This window comes from Vipera ursinii (assembly GCF_947247035.1).
Source record: "Vipera ursinii genome assembly, chromosome: 2".
Classification (NCBI taxonomy): Eukaryota; Metazoa; Chordata; class Lepidosauria; order Squamata; family Viperidae; genus Vipera; species Vipera ursinii.
Window position 1 is genome coordinate 57,446,918 of NC_139513.1, and position 15,552 is coordinate 57,462,469.

The following is a 15,552-nucleotide window of genomic DNA, read 5'->3' on the forward strand; positions in this document are numbered from 1 at the left end:
GCAGTCTTTCAGAGCATCCTTAATCATGTAAAATGTATTTGTGTACATTGAAAAACTGTTCTCTGAATTCTGTCTTTAATGCGCACTGCAGTTAAACTACTTGTTTTCTCTCTGCCTGCTCTTTGGAGATGCCAATTAGGAATAATGGGAAACAAGGGGTAGGCTAAGCATTGCAGTGCATTCTTGTTTACATCTGTGTGTGATTATTTCAGTGTAATGTTTTAAACCCTTTTGGCCCATTCATGCTCCCAATGACATTAATGAGGTTTTGCCATTAGCTTTAATGGGAACAAGACTGGGCTCTGCACTTTTCTTTTCTGTTGTGTTCATTACATTCTTTCTTGTTTGTGAACTGACCAGCCACTCATGCATGTGTTTGCCAGGTACGTTTATTTGTGCTGTTCCATGCGGGGCTTCTTTCTCCTTATGTTTCAGGTTAAGTATTGGCAGTATGAAATAAAATAAGGGAGGAAAGGGGGATTCGGGGTAAAACTATTAGTCTGAGGCATTCACATCTTGCCTGAAATAAATAACTTGCATTAAGTTGTTCAAGATTTGCTTAAAGTAGTTATTAAATCAAACCATATCAGGTGTAGGCTTATGTTAACTTGTTCAATGTGATTTTTCCAGGAAGAAATTTTCTTTCTAGAACTTAGAATTATGGTCTCACCCCTCCCCAAATAATGGGACACTGAAGGAAAATAGATTTTGCCCAATAGCAAGAACATGCCACCAACTCACAGAATACCTAGTAATCCTTTTGTTATACAGAGCTTAGCAGTAAAGAATAGCACAATAAATTAGGGGAAAAGGCTAGTGAATTATTTATTTTTTTAATTTAACAGGCTCACGAAGCTGAGGAAGAAGCTCGGAAGAATCCTGAATTTGCCGATCGAATGAAGCAGCTTGACAAAGAGGCTGCCTACTATAGGGAGGAATGTGGTAAAACCCAAGCTGAAGTGGACAGGCTCTTAGAAATCCTCAAAGAAGTAGAGAATGAAAAAAATGACAAAGATAAGAAAATTGCTGAGCTGGAAAGGTACATTTCTTATTGTCTGTATTTTTTCATAAATACATTCTATATTTCTATTTAATGAAAAGAAATAGCGAAATGTATCATGGTAGCAGGCAAATGAAATAGAACAGCACTATACATGATATGACAGAGTTCCAGGAAAATCTGGTTCTGTGTAAATCGTTTGTCCAAATGCTTTTGAAGATTCAGTACGATAATAAAGTCTCAGCTCCTTTATAAAGAAAGTTTGCCTTACCAACCTAACTGGGGGTCGGGTGGGGTGGGGAGACTCCATTAACATTTTTTTTGCAAAATTAAAGAAGAGAGAGAAAAAGTGTAATGTAATACAACATGAAAATAATATGGAAATCAGACTTCGTTGAAAGAAACTGGGATGTAATAAGAATAAAGTAAAACTAAAAACAACCAATAAAATAAAATAGAAATGGTACAATAAAATGTTATGAATATAAAATTATTTAGAAGTTAACATAACACTTGTGGTTAGAACAAAGTAGTGAAATACTTGATAACTTGAAAAGATGTACTTTGCATAAAAGGATTGGGTTATGACTGTATCAATGAGGCCATCTTAAATCAACATAATCTACAATGTGTTAACAAAAGCACTGTATTCTATCCCACAAATAAAATTAGATTTTTACTAATTGAAAAGGATTGTATAAAAAGTATGAGTAACAACATTTATTTATTTTGCTTTATTTGGCTAATACATGTACAGACTTCCCTAGTAATTGTCTTACAACTGGTTATTACTGCAGTATTAAAGCCTCAAATTTCTAGCATCAAAATGGTCTAGATATTGCAACTAGATTTTGCAACTAATCCTGGAAAATAAAGGGTGTCCAGCTATAACAATGACAAAATTTGGCGTAATATTTTCCAGAATCAATGATTAAAGAGCTAGTTTTCCTTTCCTTCCTTTTTATATATATATTTACACCCTTTTTCTTCCCAGCTTTCCAATTTAATTTTGTTCAATTTCTTCACAGATTAAAAATAAAAACTTAAAAAGAAAACAGAGTAAGAAATAAACACAAATATATAATTCACTATGATATTTAATTTATAAAGGTCCTTATAGATGACTTGTCTTTTTCTTGGGGCTTATGCACACCTGGTTACCAGATTGCATGTTCTCTGTATTTTTGAAATTAATCAGATTTACTGTGTCCCATCTTTACACTAGTAGACCTCTGCATACGACCACAATTCAATGCAAACTATCTGTTTCTAAGTGAGACATGTGTTAAGTGAGTTTTGACCCATTTTGCAACCTTTCTTGCCACAGTTGTTAAGTGAATCATTGCAGTTTTTAAGTTAGCAACAAGATTGTTAAGTAAATCTGGCTTCCCCATTGACTTTCCTTGCCAGAAGGTCACAAAAATTAGATCACGTGACCTGGCATACTGCAACCGTTATAAATATTTGAATTTCAAGCATTTGAATTTTGATCATGTGACCATGGGAATGCTGTGACAGTCATAAGTGTGAAAAACGGTCATAACTCATTGCTGTTGTAACGTTGAACAGTCACTAAATGGACTGTTGTAAGTCAAGGACTACCTATAGTATCTTCTATTAACAGGCTAAGGTTCTCCACACATGACCACTCTAAAGCTTCTCCACACGGTCTAAATCAGCCTCTTCATTGGCTGCCAAATTGATTAATATCTGCCGACATACATGAACAATCTACTAGTGACCTGTACATTAAGTCACATCAAGCAAAAGAACCCAGAGTTCTGTTTCAAGTATTAGTGATGGTGACTTTGATGGAGCAGTGAGAGGGGCAGGCTTAACTCAGTCATAAATCATGGGAGTGCCCTTCCTGCCAGTTGCCACTCACTGCCAACTAGCTGTGTGTGCAAAAGATGCTTCAGGGTACGTAATACATTAGAGTTCAAAGGCAGAGTACACATAAGAGAAAGAAAAGATAACATTCAATTTCTTTTTATAAGCATAAATAGAAAGAGACTAAGGCATTATGTTTGCATATTTTAAAAGACTTCAAAAAGAAGTGGGGGGGGGGGAAAGTATTTTTCTGGAATCTGTCCAAGCATTCATTTGGAAAATTAAGAAGTTTGGGAAAGGAAGTGTATGCTAAAATTCAATGCCATATTTTTTTAGGCTACATTATTGCTGGATTCATCTATAGAATCTCTTACTGCTTTAAAATCTCTAACCCTGTGCATCTAATTATTTAATTTTTAAGCATTACTCTTGTTTCTAAAGCATGCTTCCAAACTTCAGACATTGTACAAAAGTTGCAGATGTTTTAATACTGTTTTGTAACCACAGAGGTTCATGTAAAAAAGTGAAAACATTGTTTTCTGCTCTGAAGTTTTAATGCCTTGCTGTGTAGGATCTGTGGGACCTTCTTGTTTCATTTTTGTTCTTTTCTTGGAGAAAGGAAAGTCATATTTACATTGAATGGAGAATTATAGTATAGTAACACCTTGATTTAATGGACCATTCATTGGGAGCTGAGCACAAAAATATGCTTTTTGAGGCAATTTGCCTCAGGTGAATTATGACATCAGTACAGAAATGACATAAATAGATGGAAATGATGTAAATCTGATACAACTGAAAGTAAATTTAAATGGCTGGTCTGGATTTCTTCATAGGCAACAGACCTGTCCACTTTTTCAGGTTTATATCCAGACAGAGGATTTGTCCATTGCATCTGAAGCCAGTGAAATAGTGATCAATTAAATCAGTATTTTACTGTAATTCAGAAATCTTACAGACTAAGTTATTCTTTAAATCTTTTTTTGGATTGTTTTTAAATTTTTGCTAAAGAGATAAAAATAAGGTTTATGTTTGCTACAGCATATGCACGTGTTTGTATTTGAGAGCTTTCTCCAACTGGTTAAGTCTACATCTAATTTATTCTGATATCATTGTAGTGGTCAGTGGAGTTGTCACACCAGAAGCAGTTAGATGGTTAGTTTCCTTAGACATTGAACTATAACATCTATCCTGTTGCAATTCTGTGGCACAAGATAAAATGTTAAATTAGGGTAAAACTGCAATTTTATCTTAGTTTTATCCTAATTTAACATTTTAGCTTGTCTATTGTATTGTCCACACACTTTACAAACAAATATTTGCTGATGCCTTATTTAAAGTTATATTGTTATTTGTATGTATAATGTGTTTTACTGGTGATCTATATCATAGATTGTGTGATCTCTGTATATGCCATAGGCTAAATAAACTAAAAAAATATGGCTGTATGTACCCAGATACACCCAGCTGAAGCTAATAATCTGAATGTTACATGCCACTACTTTTACAAGAAGTGCATGTTATAACGTCCACAACTTTATCTGCACCTATATACTCTGCATTTTTTTCAAAAGATAAATCAATACTGGAACTCCAAATAAGGAACTTTCACACTCCCTTTGACCCACATTATTTGTAAATATAATTTAAAGTGTCCTGTCCTTTTAGGCATGTTTTCCCCAACTTTTGGCTTTCCTGGAATGCACTGAGTGAAGAGGAATTGTCTTGAACTACATATAAATATATATAGTATAGTTATACAGTATAAAAATAATTTCCTTCATTTTTTAATAATTTTATTATCTTGTGGGGCAGCATTACTAGCTATCCAGGGCCACTTGCGCCCCGTGGGCTGCAAGTTGGACATGTCGGCTTTAAGGTCTTGCAATGATCTAGAAGTACTTTGATTGTTTTTGTTTAAAGTTTTAGTAAGACATAGCAGAAATATTTAATTATTTAATTTTTTGATAGGTTTTTAGATATTGATGGCCAAAATCTATACAGAAGATAGATATCTGGCCTGAATTGGATGTTAACTGTGTATTGGCTTTGTCTCAACATACAAACAGTAAAGAGGTATCAGGGAAACAAACTCCTTTTACTTTCTTACTTTTTAAAAAAGATCAGTTTAATGGGTCTTAGCTTTAATGCCTCTTAGCTAGTGCAACTCAAACAAGGGCACAATTGCTAACCACTGTGTATGACCTCAGCTGTTTAATGCACAGCTGAAAACTCCTGTAAGGAGATGTGTGTCACAAGCTGTTGTTGTTGTGACACACTTTGTTTATTGCCAACTTTGGAACAGCTTGACTCAAGAGTTGTAGACCCAATTTCCTCCACGCTATCTGCTAATGACTGAATGGGAAGTTATAGAATCACACTGTAGAGCTTAGCTTGCAAACTTTCTACTCTTCCTTAATTAAAAATATTCTATAGGACTGGGAAATTAATATTTATTTTTATTTTATTTTAATTCCATTTATATCCCGCCCTTCTCCGAAGACTCAGGGCGGCTTACAAGCTTAGCAGTAGCCTTCATTCTATGTATATGCCTGCTTGTTAGGGCTTTCACACACACACCCAAGCGGCATTATTACAAAGTCAGCTTAATTGCCCCCAACAATCTGGGTCCTCATTTTACCTACCTCGGAAGGATGGAAGGCTGAGTCAACCTTGAGCCTGGTGGGATGCGAACCTGCACTAATTGCAGGCAGCTGGTGTTACTTAAGGAGGCATTAGCCCACTGCTCCACCAAGGCTCTTTTGATAGTTAATAGTTCAGATAACCTGTCAAGTTTCCGACGTATGGGCTTTTCAAGTGACTCTGAGGCATTGTTTACCTTAAAAATCCTTTATTAGCCTAATACACTGGCAAATGCTTGCTCGAAGGAAGCTGGAATCTGAAATCTCCACCTTTCTATTTTTGTCATTAATCACATTCTCCAATTAATTTAAAGAATTAGTTTCTTTTCCATTAGACAGCCAAGTACTTATCTTCTTTAATTTCAGATGGCCTTGAGGTACAATCCTCTTCCTCCATCCTCCCAGCCTTAACCCTATCTCTTAAAGCAATACACAAGTTTAACATATGAAATAGCTGATTCTTCATCTCTTGTCAAGCAAGAACATTCGATGTTAGCAGCGTTGACATAACCTTTATTGTTATTTTTTTTCCTGTGGGCACAACGTCACACATAAGAAATGAAATTTAGTTGCTTGCTCTCAAGTGTACACATACATAACACACATTTAAAACATACTATATACAACATATGTATAGACCTACACCCTTACATATTAGTAACATATAAATATTAATTACCATCCATCTTGAATACATAACAAAAGGAGGAAACATTTGAGTTCACAAGGTTAATGCTGTATGGAAAAAACCTGTGACTGAATCTGGATGTTCTGCTTTGGATACCACAAAGCCTCCTTCCTCCCAGAAGGAAAACAGGTTGTGAAGAGGATGTGTAGTGTGCCAGACAATCTTGTGGACCCTGCTCAAGCAACGCTTATGTGCTATGTCCTGGATGGAAGGGAGAGAACAGCCAATGATCTTTTCAGCCATTGTCACCACTCTCTGCACTGCCTTCCTGTCTGAAGCAGTGATGCTTCTAAACCAGACTATGATGCTGTATGACAGGATGCTCTCGATTGTCCCTCTGTAGAAAGTGGTAAGAAGAGGGGAAGGAAGATGTGCTTTTCTCATGTGACACAGAAAATGTAGATGCTGCTATGCCTGTTTCACCAGTGTCTCACTGTTGAGCAACCAAGCCAGCCTACTTGTTAACTGCACATCCAGGAATTTGATGCTGGTAACCATCTCCTGGAAGTGGTCTGAAGAGGCTGTATGTATGGCTGATGCTGGACCTGTCCACACATATGTTATTACTATATTTAACTTTCTTTCTTTCTTTCTTTCTTTCTTTCTTTCTTTCTTTCTTTCTTTCTTTCTTTCTTTCTCTTTCTTTCTTTCTTTCTTTCTTTCTTTCTTTCTTTCTTTCTTTCTTTCTTTCTTAGTTTATTTGTTTGTTTGTATGTGTGTAGACACAGCAATTCAAGAAATCCAATAATAGGACTTCTGGTCCTCTGCAGTAGTGCAGCAGTCAAGGGGTTCAGGACTCCATGCCCTTTGGCTGAATTTCTTCCTGTTAGGGGACCCTAAATGGGCCAGAAGCTGCCCCGAAGAGGCAGCAAAGAAGGAAAGAAGTCCCAGAGACTTCAGAGAGATGGTGGTCGACCCGATCGGTCTAGAAGAAGCCTTCCAGAAACCAACAGGAGCAAGGCTAGTCTAACTTGCCCAAGCTGCAAGCAAACAGAGTCAAAAGCACTATTTTAAGCAGATTGTAAACAGCGCATTTGAATCTGGGTAAGAACATCAATTTTCTCTAAACTACTTATCAACTTTCCTGAAGAAAAAAAAAATCCCCAAAAGCAAAAAGCCTCTGAAAGTGAAGGAGGGAGATTTTTGCTCCACCCTTTTACTAATAAAAGCGGCGAATTAAACCTTTTATGGAGGACCAAAATGTATTAAAATGAAATGAAATGACCTAAATTTGGATAAGTTTGAAATTACCGAATGGTTAAGATTCTCATTTTAAAGGCAATTTGTTCAATTTGAAAATTTGAAAAACCAGTGCTGACATCTGGTGATGGATGAAGACTATGACAGCTATGGCTTTCATGCAGGACTTGGCAAAATCTGGAAAAAAACTAAGCTCTACTTGTGACCTTCAAAGCTCTGACCCCAAAGCTATTTTCAGAGGAAAAAAAATCGGATTCTTGGTCATCATGGAAAATCAGAGATTTATAGAAAGACCCTATCAAGAAAAAATAAATACTTTTCAAGAGGAGACATATGATATGTTGAAACTAATTCAAATAATGATTTCAAACCACAAAACAATCCAAAATAACTTTGAAAATATAAACCAATTCATCTCCAATTTAACTTTACAACAAAAAAAATCCCAGGAAACAACAACAGAGAAGAAACAGATAAAACAGACAACTGAATACAAATTTGAGGATAGAGACTTAAAGATGGAACCTAACAAAACAAAGAAGTATGCTTTAACTCAAGTGGAAAAAAATACAAGAAATACTGGATTTGGAAAAGACAACTTATACTTTAACACCACAAAACAAATTTGAGGATAAGAAAAAAGATTGGGCAAAATGGACTGCAGAGATGCCAGGAAAAACGCTAGAACTGGATAGACAAAAAAAATAAGAGAAGCAGAAAGAAAAAGAAAGAAAAAGATTTTCAACAAAAATGAATGGGCAAATGCCTCTCAAAAAGATATTGTACTTGACTTACCTTTTATATCTACAGTAACACCTACAAGAATATGGAAAGATTCTTTGATTCAGGAGAATATATTGATTTAGAAAGATACTGGGCAAAACAAAAGGGCTAAAGTGAAAATTAGGAAAATTTCAATCATGGGCCTATCAGAGAGAATATTTAAAAAAGAAACACCTGTTAGAATATGGTTAAAGAAATAAAAAAATTTTGGATATGAATTTGATTTTAAGAGGGAAGAACGATTATTATCTGTAGAAATATTAGAAAACTTTTATATTCAATCATCATACAAAAATTGTATTAACTTAAGGTTGGTAAAAGAAAACACTATGGGAAAAAGAGGAAATCAAGTAAAGCTATTATGTGGATTATAGATTATAGAAATCAACTGTTGGTGAATGTTTCTTAAATATAAACCCAGACAACACACTGTTTACCAAATATTAAGGTGATTATGTTAAAAAATTAATAAAACATATTTTTAAAAGAAATCCTATAATAATGATACTTTATTTGCTAGCTAATTGCAGATGGAAAGAAAAGAATTAATTTCCAAATGCTTTTACAAGTAAGACTTTAAAACAAGAACCATATTCTATGTTTCCCATATTATGTAGACAAAGTTCTTTGTAAAATGTTCTGGTGATTACGGTATACTCACTCTCCTGTTTTAGATTTTTGTCCCGCCTTTTTCATATTGATATACTTTTGTTATTTTTAGCCAATTTTTTTTAGATTTCTCTTTCCCTTTTTTCAGCAAGTTATTAGACTATAATTTATTAGGTTAGATATATTGTTTATAGTGACTGACTGCTGAATTCTAGTTAAAAAGGCCTTAGTCATGTTATTTAGCTGTAAACTGTTGTTTGTTCATCTTTGATATCAAATTTTTGTGGTTTCAATATGTAGATTTCCATTAACATGATTGGTTGAAAGGGTACAGCTGAACTGCTACCAGATAGTTCTGTTAAAGAACTATCATATAGTTCTGCAAAAGGAAAACTAGGAAATTAATAAGAAATAAAGAAACCTGCATGCCCAATAGATATTTAATGGTTTCTGATGTTCCCCCATCTTCTTTAAAGTAGTAAATAAATCATCTTTTGCAAAGTAGTACAGGAATGTGCACCTGTGATGTCTCTGGGGATTATTTTACTTTGGCCTTAGATAAGAGTTTGTATATTGCTTTGACTAATTGAAAGGACATGTTAAATATTTTTGCAGAAAATAAGTTATCAGGCATCTGGATATTCTCAACGATGAAGTATTAGTCTTATTCCTGGGACTGAAAAAGATTGCTCTCAGCTTTAGCAAGAACTGTATTTCCATAAGAAAAAGAGTGTCTTTGATCAGTGTAAGTGATCAGTACTTGAGAATCACCAACATAAGAATTCTTTGAACATGTAGCCAAACCATTTAACTTCCTTATTTTTCATGGGTGAAGATGACTTGCTCATATGAGTCATCTGAAATCCAAGTCAGTCCGCACAAGGCCTTCCAAGAAAGAATGCCTCCTGCCAACCACCTGGCCTTGCAGTTGCCACCATCTTCATGGTGGCTTACTGGCATGCGTAGACAGGGAGAGTGTGTCTGAGGCACATTTTTTCATAGCAGAAAAGCTATTGCTTTTGTACACTATTCATTAAAAAACACACACACACAATTCTGTGTTGATTTCCCTTTTAAAAATGAGATCACTGATGTAGTAACTGCTCATCTTTATGTTGTAAAACTATTTTTTTTCTTCCCTTTATTTCTTAGTTATCGTTCTGTCTGTCTGTCTGTGTATCTATCCCCAAATGGCTGTTTTCAATCTGCTTCAGTCAGCTTGACCTTCAAGTCATAACTAGTGATACATTTTCCAATTATTCCATTCATTTATCAGGTCCCTTAATTCTTTAAAAATGAGTATACTTTCCTCTAGCTGCTAGTGTTTAAAAGAATAACAGAGTTGGAAGGGACCTTTGTACTCTGCAACCTGATTTGATTTTCTTTTTCCTTATTGTTGATAGATTTTGTCACAGAATTTCCTGATTGTCCTCAAGCATTTTATAACAATATGGTACAAACTCAACATTATAAATTGACATATAAGGAAAGTACACGAGCATTTCCCTGGCATGGAGTAACGTCAGTCACAAGGCTTTGAAATATTTAATAGTTTGTGACAGAGTGAGAATATCTCTAGAGAAGATCTATAATTTCTGTAACTGAGCTCCATCAGTTTCACTCAATGCATTTGTATCTGTTATTTAGTTACAGCCAGATAGCTGCCACTGGATCAGAATAAAAAGAGAATTTGATACCATGCATTGTAGATAGCACTGCATTGCATTTTCCCCCTCTAAACCTCTCTTATAGTTTCTTAAGAGATTAAAAAGAGTTTCTGTGAAATTTTATAGTAAATGTTTTTGGTAAATAAATTGTTGTCTACAGAGTCCTATGTGTGTGTTTGTGTGTTCCTATATGAGCATTTGTACTAAATGAGGGTAATAGTTTTGTTTTTAAAAAGGGGTTCTTTTAAAATCCCAATTCATATCTACATTAAATGTACCCTTTGAATTAGAAATGGAAATTAAATATCTTCTAATAAAAGTTCATCCTCAGCTAATATAATTGGTAAATAAATAATGGAGGAGGAAAGTAGGAAGTAGATAAATTATTCCTAGGAGTTGGCATCCAATCTGTTTCACTATTTCCATTAAAGCAGAAGTTGGTATTTTGTCTGGCATTGTCTTCTGCTGGCACCCATCTTTTCTAATTTAAGGCCAAAATCTTTTTTACAGTTGCAAATATTTTTTCTTTACCTTTGGATAAATATGGAACATTTTTTGTATTAACTGCCTCTCATATATGTAACTGTTATTATCTATCTTCATAACTTTTCTCTAAACTTATTTGATTTTTTTTCTCACTGCTCTACAGAATTTGGTTTCTGGTTGTCTTTCTTGGAATGCATTTCAATTTCTTATTTGTTAACAAAGGGATAGAATCAAGATCATGTGAAGTGTTAGTACCACTTTATAATACCTTGGTAAGACCATGCATGAAATATTGCATCCAATATGGAAGCTAAAACATTCAAAGAATGGTTGCAGAAATGGGGTATGTCTAATGAAAAGAAGGACTAAGGGTGACATAATAGCAGTGTTCCAATATCTCAGGGGCTGCCACAAAGAAGACAGAGTCAGGCTATTCTCCAAAGCACCTGAAGACATGACAAGAAGCAACGGATGGAAACTAATCAAGGAGAAAATCAACCTATAATTAAGGAGAAATTTCCTAACAGTTAGAACAATTAATCAGTGGAACAACTTGCCTTGAGAAGTTGTGAATGATCCAATACTGGAAGATTTTAAGAGGAGTTTGGACAACCATTTGTCTGAGATGGTATAGATCCCAAAGGTACTTATTTTTGAGACAACTGGACTTTCTTGTTTTTCTTCGAAGATGTTTTGCTTCTCATCCAAGAAGCTTCTTCAGCTCTGACTGGATGGTGGGGGATGGCAGGATTTATACCTTTGAAGCAAAACATCTTCAAAGAAAAACAAGAAAGTCCAATTGTCTTGTGAAAAAGCACCTTTGGGACAACCATGACATTGAAGACTGAGAATCTCCATAGACAAAATGGTATAGGGTTTCTTGCCTGAGCAGGGAGTTGGACTAGAACAGAGATCCCCAACCTTTTGGGTACCAGGGACTGGTTCTGTGGAGAGAGGTTTTTCTGTGGATCATAGGGTGTATGGTTTTGTGTGCTGCCTTCATCCCACGAATGGGGCTTTGTTTGTGCAGCCCAGTTGCTGACATGCCGTGGCTCAGTACCAGTCCACTGGGGGTTGGGAACCTCTGGATTAGAAGACCTCCAAAATCCCTTCCAACTCTGTTATTCTATTACATTAGAATGTCCTATTTACCACTTTCTTTCCAAATTGACTCAAATTTCCTGTTAATCATTCAGTCTTTTTTTTCAAGTTAGTATCCAGACTCATGATAAATATGAGCAAAATAACAAATAATATTTGATTACTGAAATGTGTAAATAAGCATAATCATGTAAATTTATATGCAGCTTGTGAATATGAATAGGTTTAAGTGGATTAATTTAATGCTATGGTGGATTGTAAGAATTTTGTAATTTTATTTCTAATTTAGCTGGTCTTTACTTGGAGCAGATGTCTTCTGCTGTTTAGAAGGACCCTCACAAAAGAATGCCTTTTAACAAATCATCCAGAGGCTCTTTAATTTGTTGGATTGAAATAAAAGAAGTAATATATCTTTTTGCATATGTTCCCCAGGTGCATAATTTTAGTTATCTTGTGTTTTCATTTGCCAGCAGGTTTCCAAGTCACATTTATTTAGCTTAAGATCTATACATACTATGCATTTGTATGATTGTATAAATATAAAATATTTCATTGTAAATTAAAACCCAGGCAGTAGCATTCTTACAGATTGCTGATGATCACTTGTGAAAAATTGGTGAATGTTAGTTTGTCTTTTTCTAATAAGGTAGACTTTAATCATCAGCAAATCATTTTACTAAGGCACCATTAGTTTCACCAATAAGAATGGGTAATTAAAGTTCTGAAGTTCAGTTTCTTTCATTTCTTTCTGTGACAGAAGTGTGTTACATGAACATATAAGCCCCACTAGAAACTTGTGGACTAATATAAAGAACATTTAATGGTCTGGAAACATTAGATTAAAATTCTATATATGTGCATTAATAAATTAGATAAAAATCTGGGAGGAATATTTTTGTCCCTTAATATTTTCCATGTTTTAATACAAGTCCATTGTCTTGATTCTTTGCTTCATATAAGTTAGCTCTGTTTACCTTATAAGTTACTTTCTACTTGGAAAATTATCTGGGATTCTGTCCGAGTTTTCTAGACCAAATAATGAAAGAGAGCAGCACAGAGACACTTTAAAATAAAAACAAAAAGCCATGGATCCTTTATTTTTGAATCTTTATAAGTTGTTGAGAAATCAGACAATACAAAGGAAAATTGATCCCAGACTACTTATAGAATTTAAAATGGTTATGCAAAAAAATCAGGCCAGAAAATTTTTCTGGAATCATTTTTACATTTGGCGTTAATTCTCAGAGAACTATGGCAAATATGCCTCTGCCTAAAATTCTCTGTTTGTATCAATGCATTTTATTATTTATGGAAAACATTATGAAAGGATTATCCAAATTTCAATTCTTTCCTTGTTTGCTTAAAGAACAAGTATGCAAGGGAGTACTCTACGCTATGTCAAATACTATGATGAGAATAAAGACTGATAAAAGCAAACTCCAATCCTAGGCTTATGATAATGTGTGTCCCAGATGCTGATATTGTGCACCAGAAAAGAAGTTTCAGCCATTAGGATTATAGGAGATTTTTCTTTTATTCCTTTTAATTAAGAAAGCTGATAAATAACAATCACTTCAGAGTAAGTTGTCACCAAAATATTCAAATTGCCTTTCATTATAATGCTGTCACTACCGATAAGCCAAATAGATACTGGCCTCAGTTCAAAGGTTTTCCTATGGGGTAATTTGACAATAGTCTTTGCAATGCTGTTTGTGACATCAAAGCAGGACAACCAATTGCAGCTGAGATCCTAGAGCAAGTGAACAGCATATTCAAGCAAGAGAAGATAAAGGCCTATGTCTAGTAGAAGGCAATAATAGCAGCTGCCCTTATTTTCCCATACAATCAGAGAAGAGTACAAAGATTTAATATGCAACAATAGAAAGGGCAGTTAGAAAACAAAAGAAAAGAAGAAGCTAAGAATAAGAACCTGTTTATTCTGAAAATGGCTGCCACAAAACTTCCCATTTAACCAAAGGTAAAATGGCTCAATTATTATGTTACTTTAATTCTTCAGAATACCTTGCTTATTTCTTCAGAATACGTTGTTTATTTCTGGGCAAATGAAACCAAGCAGTATGTTACCACTGCACTCTATTTTTATTTTCTCAGAATATCTTTGGCATATCAGAACAAACTTGGAAATAAAAATTGTGCTTTGAAGCATGAAATTATTATTTTTAATTAAAGTTGTAATATATATTATTATGATCAACCTGAAATAAACCTCCTCCTCCTTTTCTGATTTACTGCTAAATTTTGACCTCTATACATATATGTTCCCAGAAGTGCCCAGAAAGAGAGGAGAATGAGTTAAAAATGAATATGCATTATCTGCTCATGTATTCAATATAAAAGCACATATTAAAAATCTTTGTTAGAAGTAGAAGAGCTTATGTGTAAAAAGTTATCTCCACCAGAAACTGAATTTTGCTATTCTTGTGTAGCAAAATTATGGGCTTAATTAAAGAAATCTGTTCTTATAATCCAGCCAATTTTTTTCTTCTGCAGTGGGGTTGATTATATAATTTGATTTACTAGGGAATGCCAACAATGTGTTAAGTTTTCCCAGTTTGAATAATCATTAATGTCTGTCTTTTTTTTAAAAAAGGAAGTGTTTCTTATCATCTCAAGTGTTTTCTAGTTTCTTTAATTATTTTTTTCTGAATTTTAATGAAACAATATTTTCCATAACAATATTTTATTTATTTATAAAATGTATATGCTGCCCATCTCACCTCAAGGTAAATATCTATACAGGCTGAGATGTAGAATATAATAAATGTAAAATCAATAGTTATAGTTAGAATTCCCATCTAGGCCAAATACTATAAATAAAGATGTAACTGACCACATATAAATAGTTTTCCTATCATCCTGTGATGGTTTTCTGCCTGTTCTTTCTGGAAAGTAAAACTTAGTGAGATGTTTGAGCCAAGGGAATGTTAAATCCAACTTTGCAACAAGGTTCTGTTTTTTCAGGATTCAGTTCTGTGGTCTTAGCACCAGGAGTGCTATATCAGAATATCTATAGTGTACAAAATTATGATATTTAAAGAAAACTAGTTGGAGAATATGGAAAGCTTATAAGCATCACATAAAGCAAATCTGCACTGCTGGGTTGTTGAATTGTCTGGAACCATTTTAAGATGGTGGAATAATAGATGACATTGTCCTGTACTCCCCTCTCACTTACAGGTGTTTTTTCTTGCTCCATTTTCAAAGTGCTGTCTTTTGGTTTACATGCCATTACATTACATGTCATTAAATCATTGTTGATTCTTAGTAGCTATCCCTAACTTGGTCATTCAGATCTTCCAATGGTAGATCTATTGCACTGTCTATCCACTTTGGTGTGGGTCATCTTCTCCTTTTTCCTTCTGCCTTTCGCAGCATTAGAACCTTCTCCAGACTTAATGCGATAATTATCTAGAAATAATGTAGAAATGTGATAACACGTTTCTGAGTAGGATAATTTGAGCCTGGTCATTTGTGTCCCAACTAAGCTCTGGGCAGATTTGTCTAAGAATCCATCCTTTGCACTTG

The 15,552-nt window shown here is 34.4% G+C and overlaps 1 protein-coding gene across 1 annotated transcript in view; it reads left to right on the forward strand.

Moving 5' to 3' along the window:
• ERC2 (ELKS/RAB6-interacting/CAST family member 2) overlaps positions 1–15,552 on the forward strand; it is a gene marked incomplete at its 5' end in the record, with an annotated part of 568,754 nt that overhangs the window by 279,053 nt on the left and 274,149 nt on the right. The window contains one exon of the mRNA XM_083352921.1: positions 846–1,039. Within this exon, the coding sequence (XP_083209047.1) occupies positions 846–1,039 (194 nt within the window). The remainder of the gene's footprint in view (positions 1–845; positions 1,040–15,552) is intronic.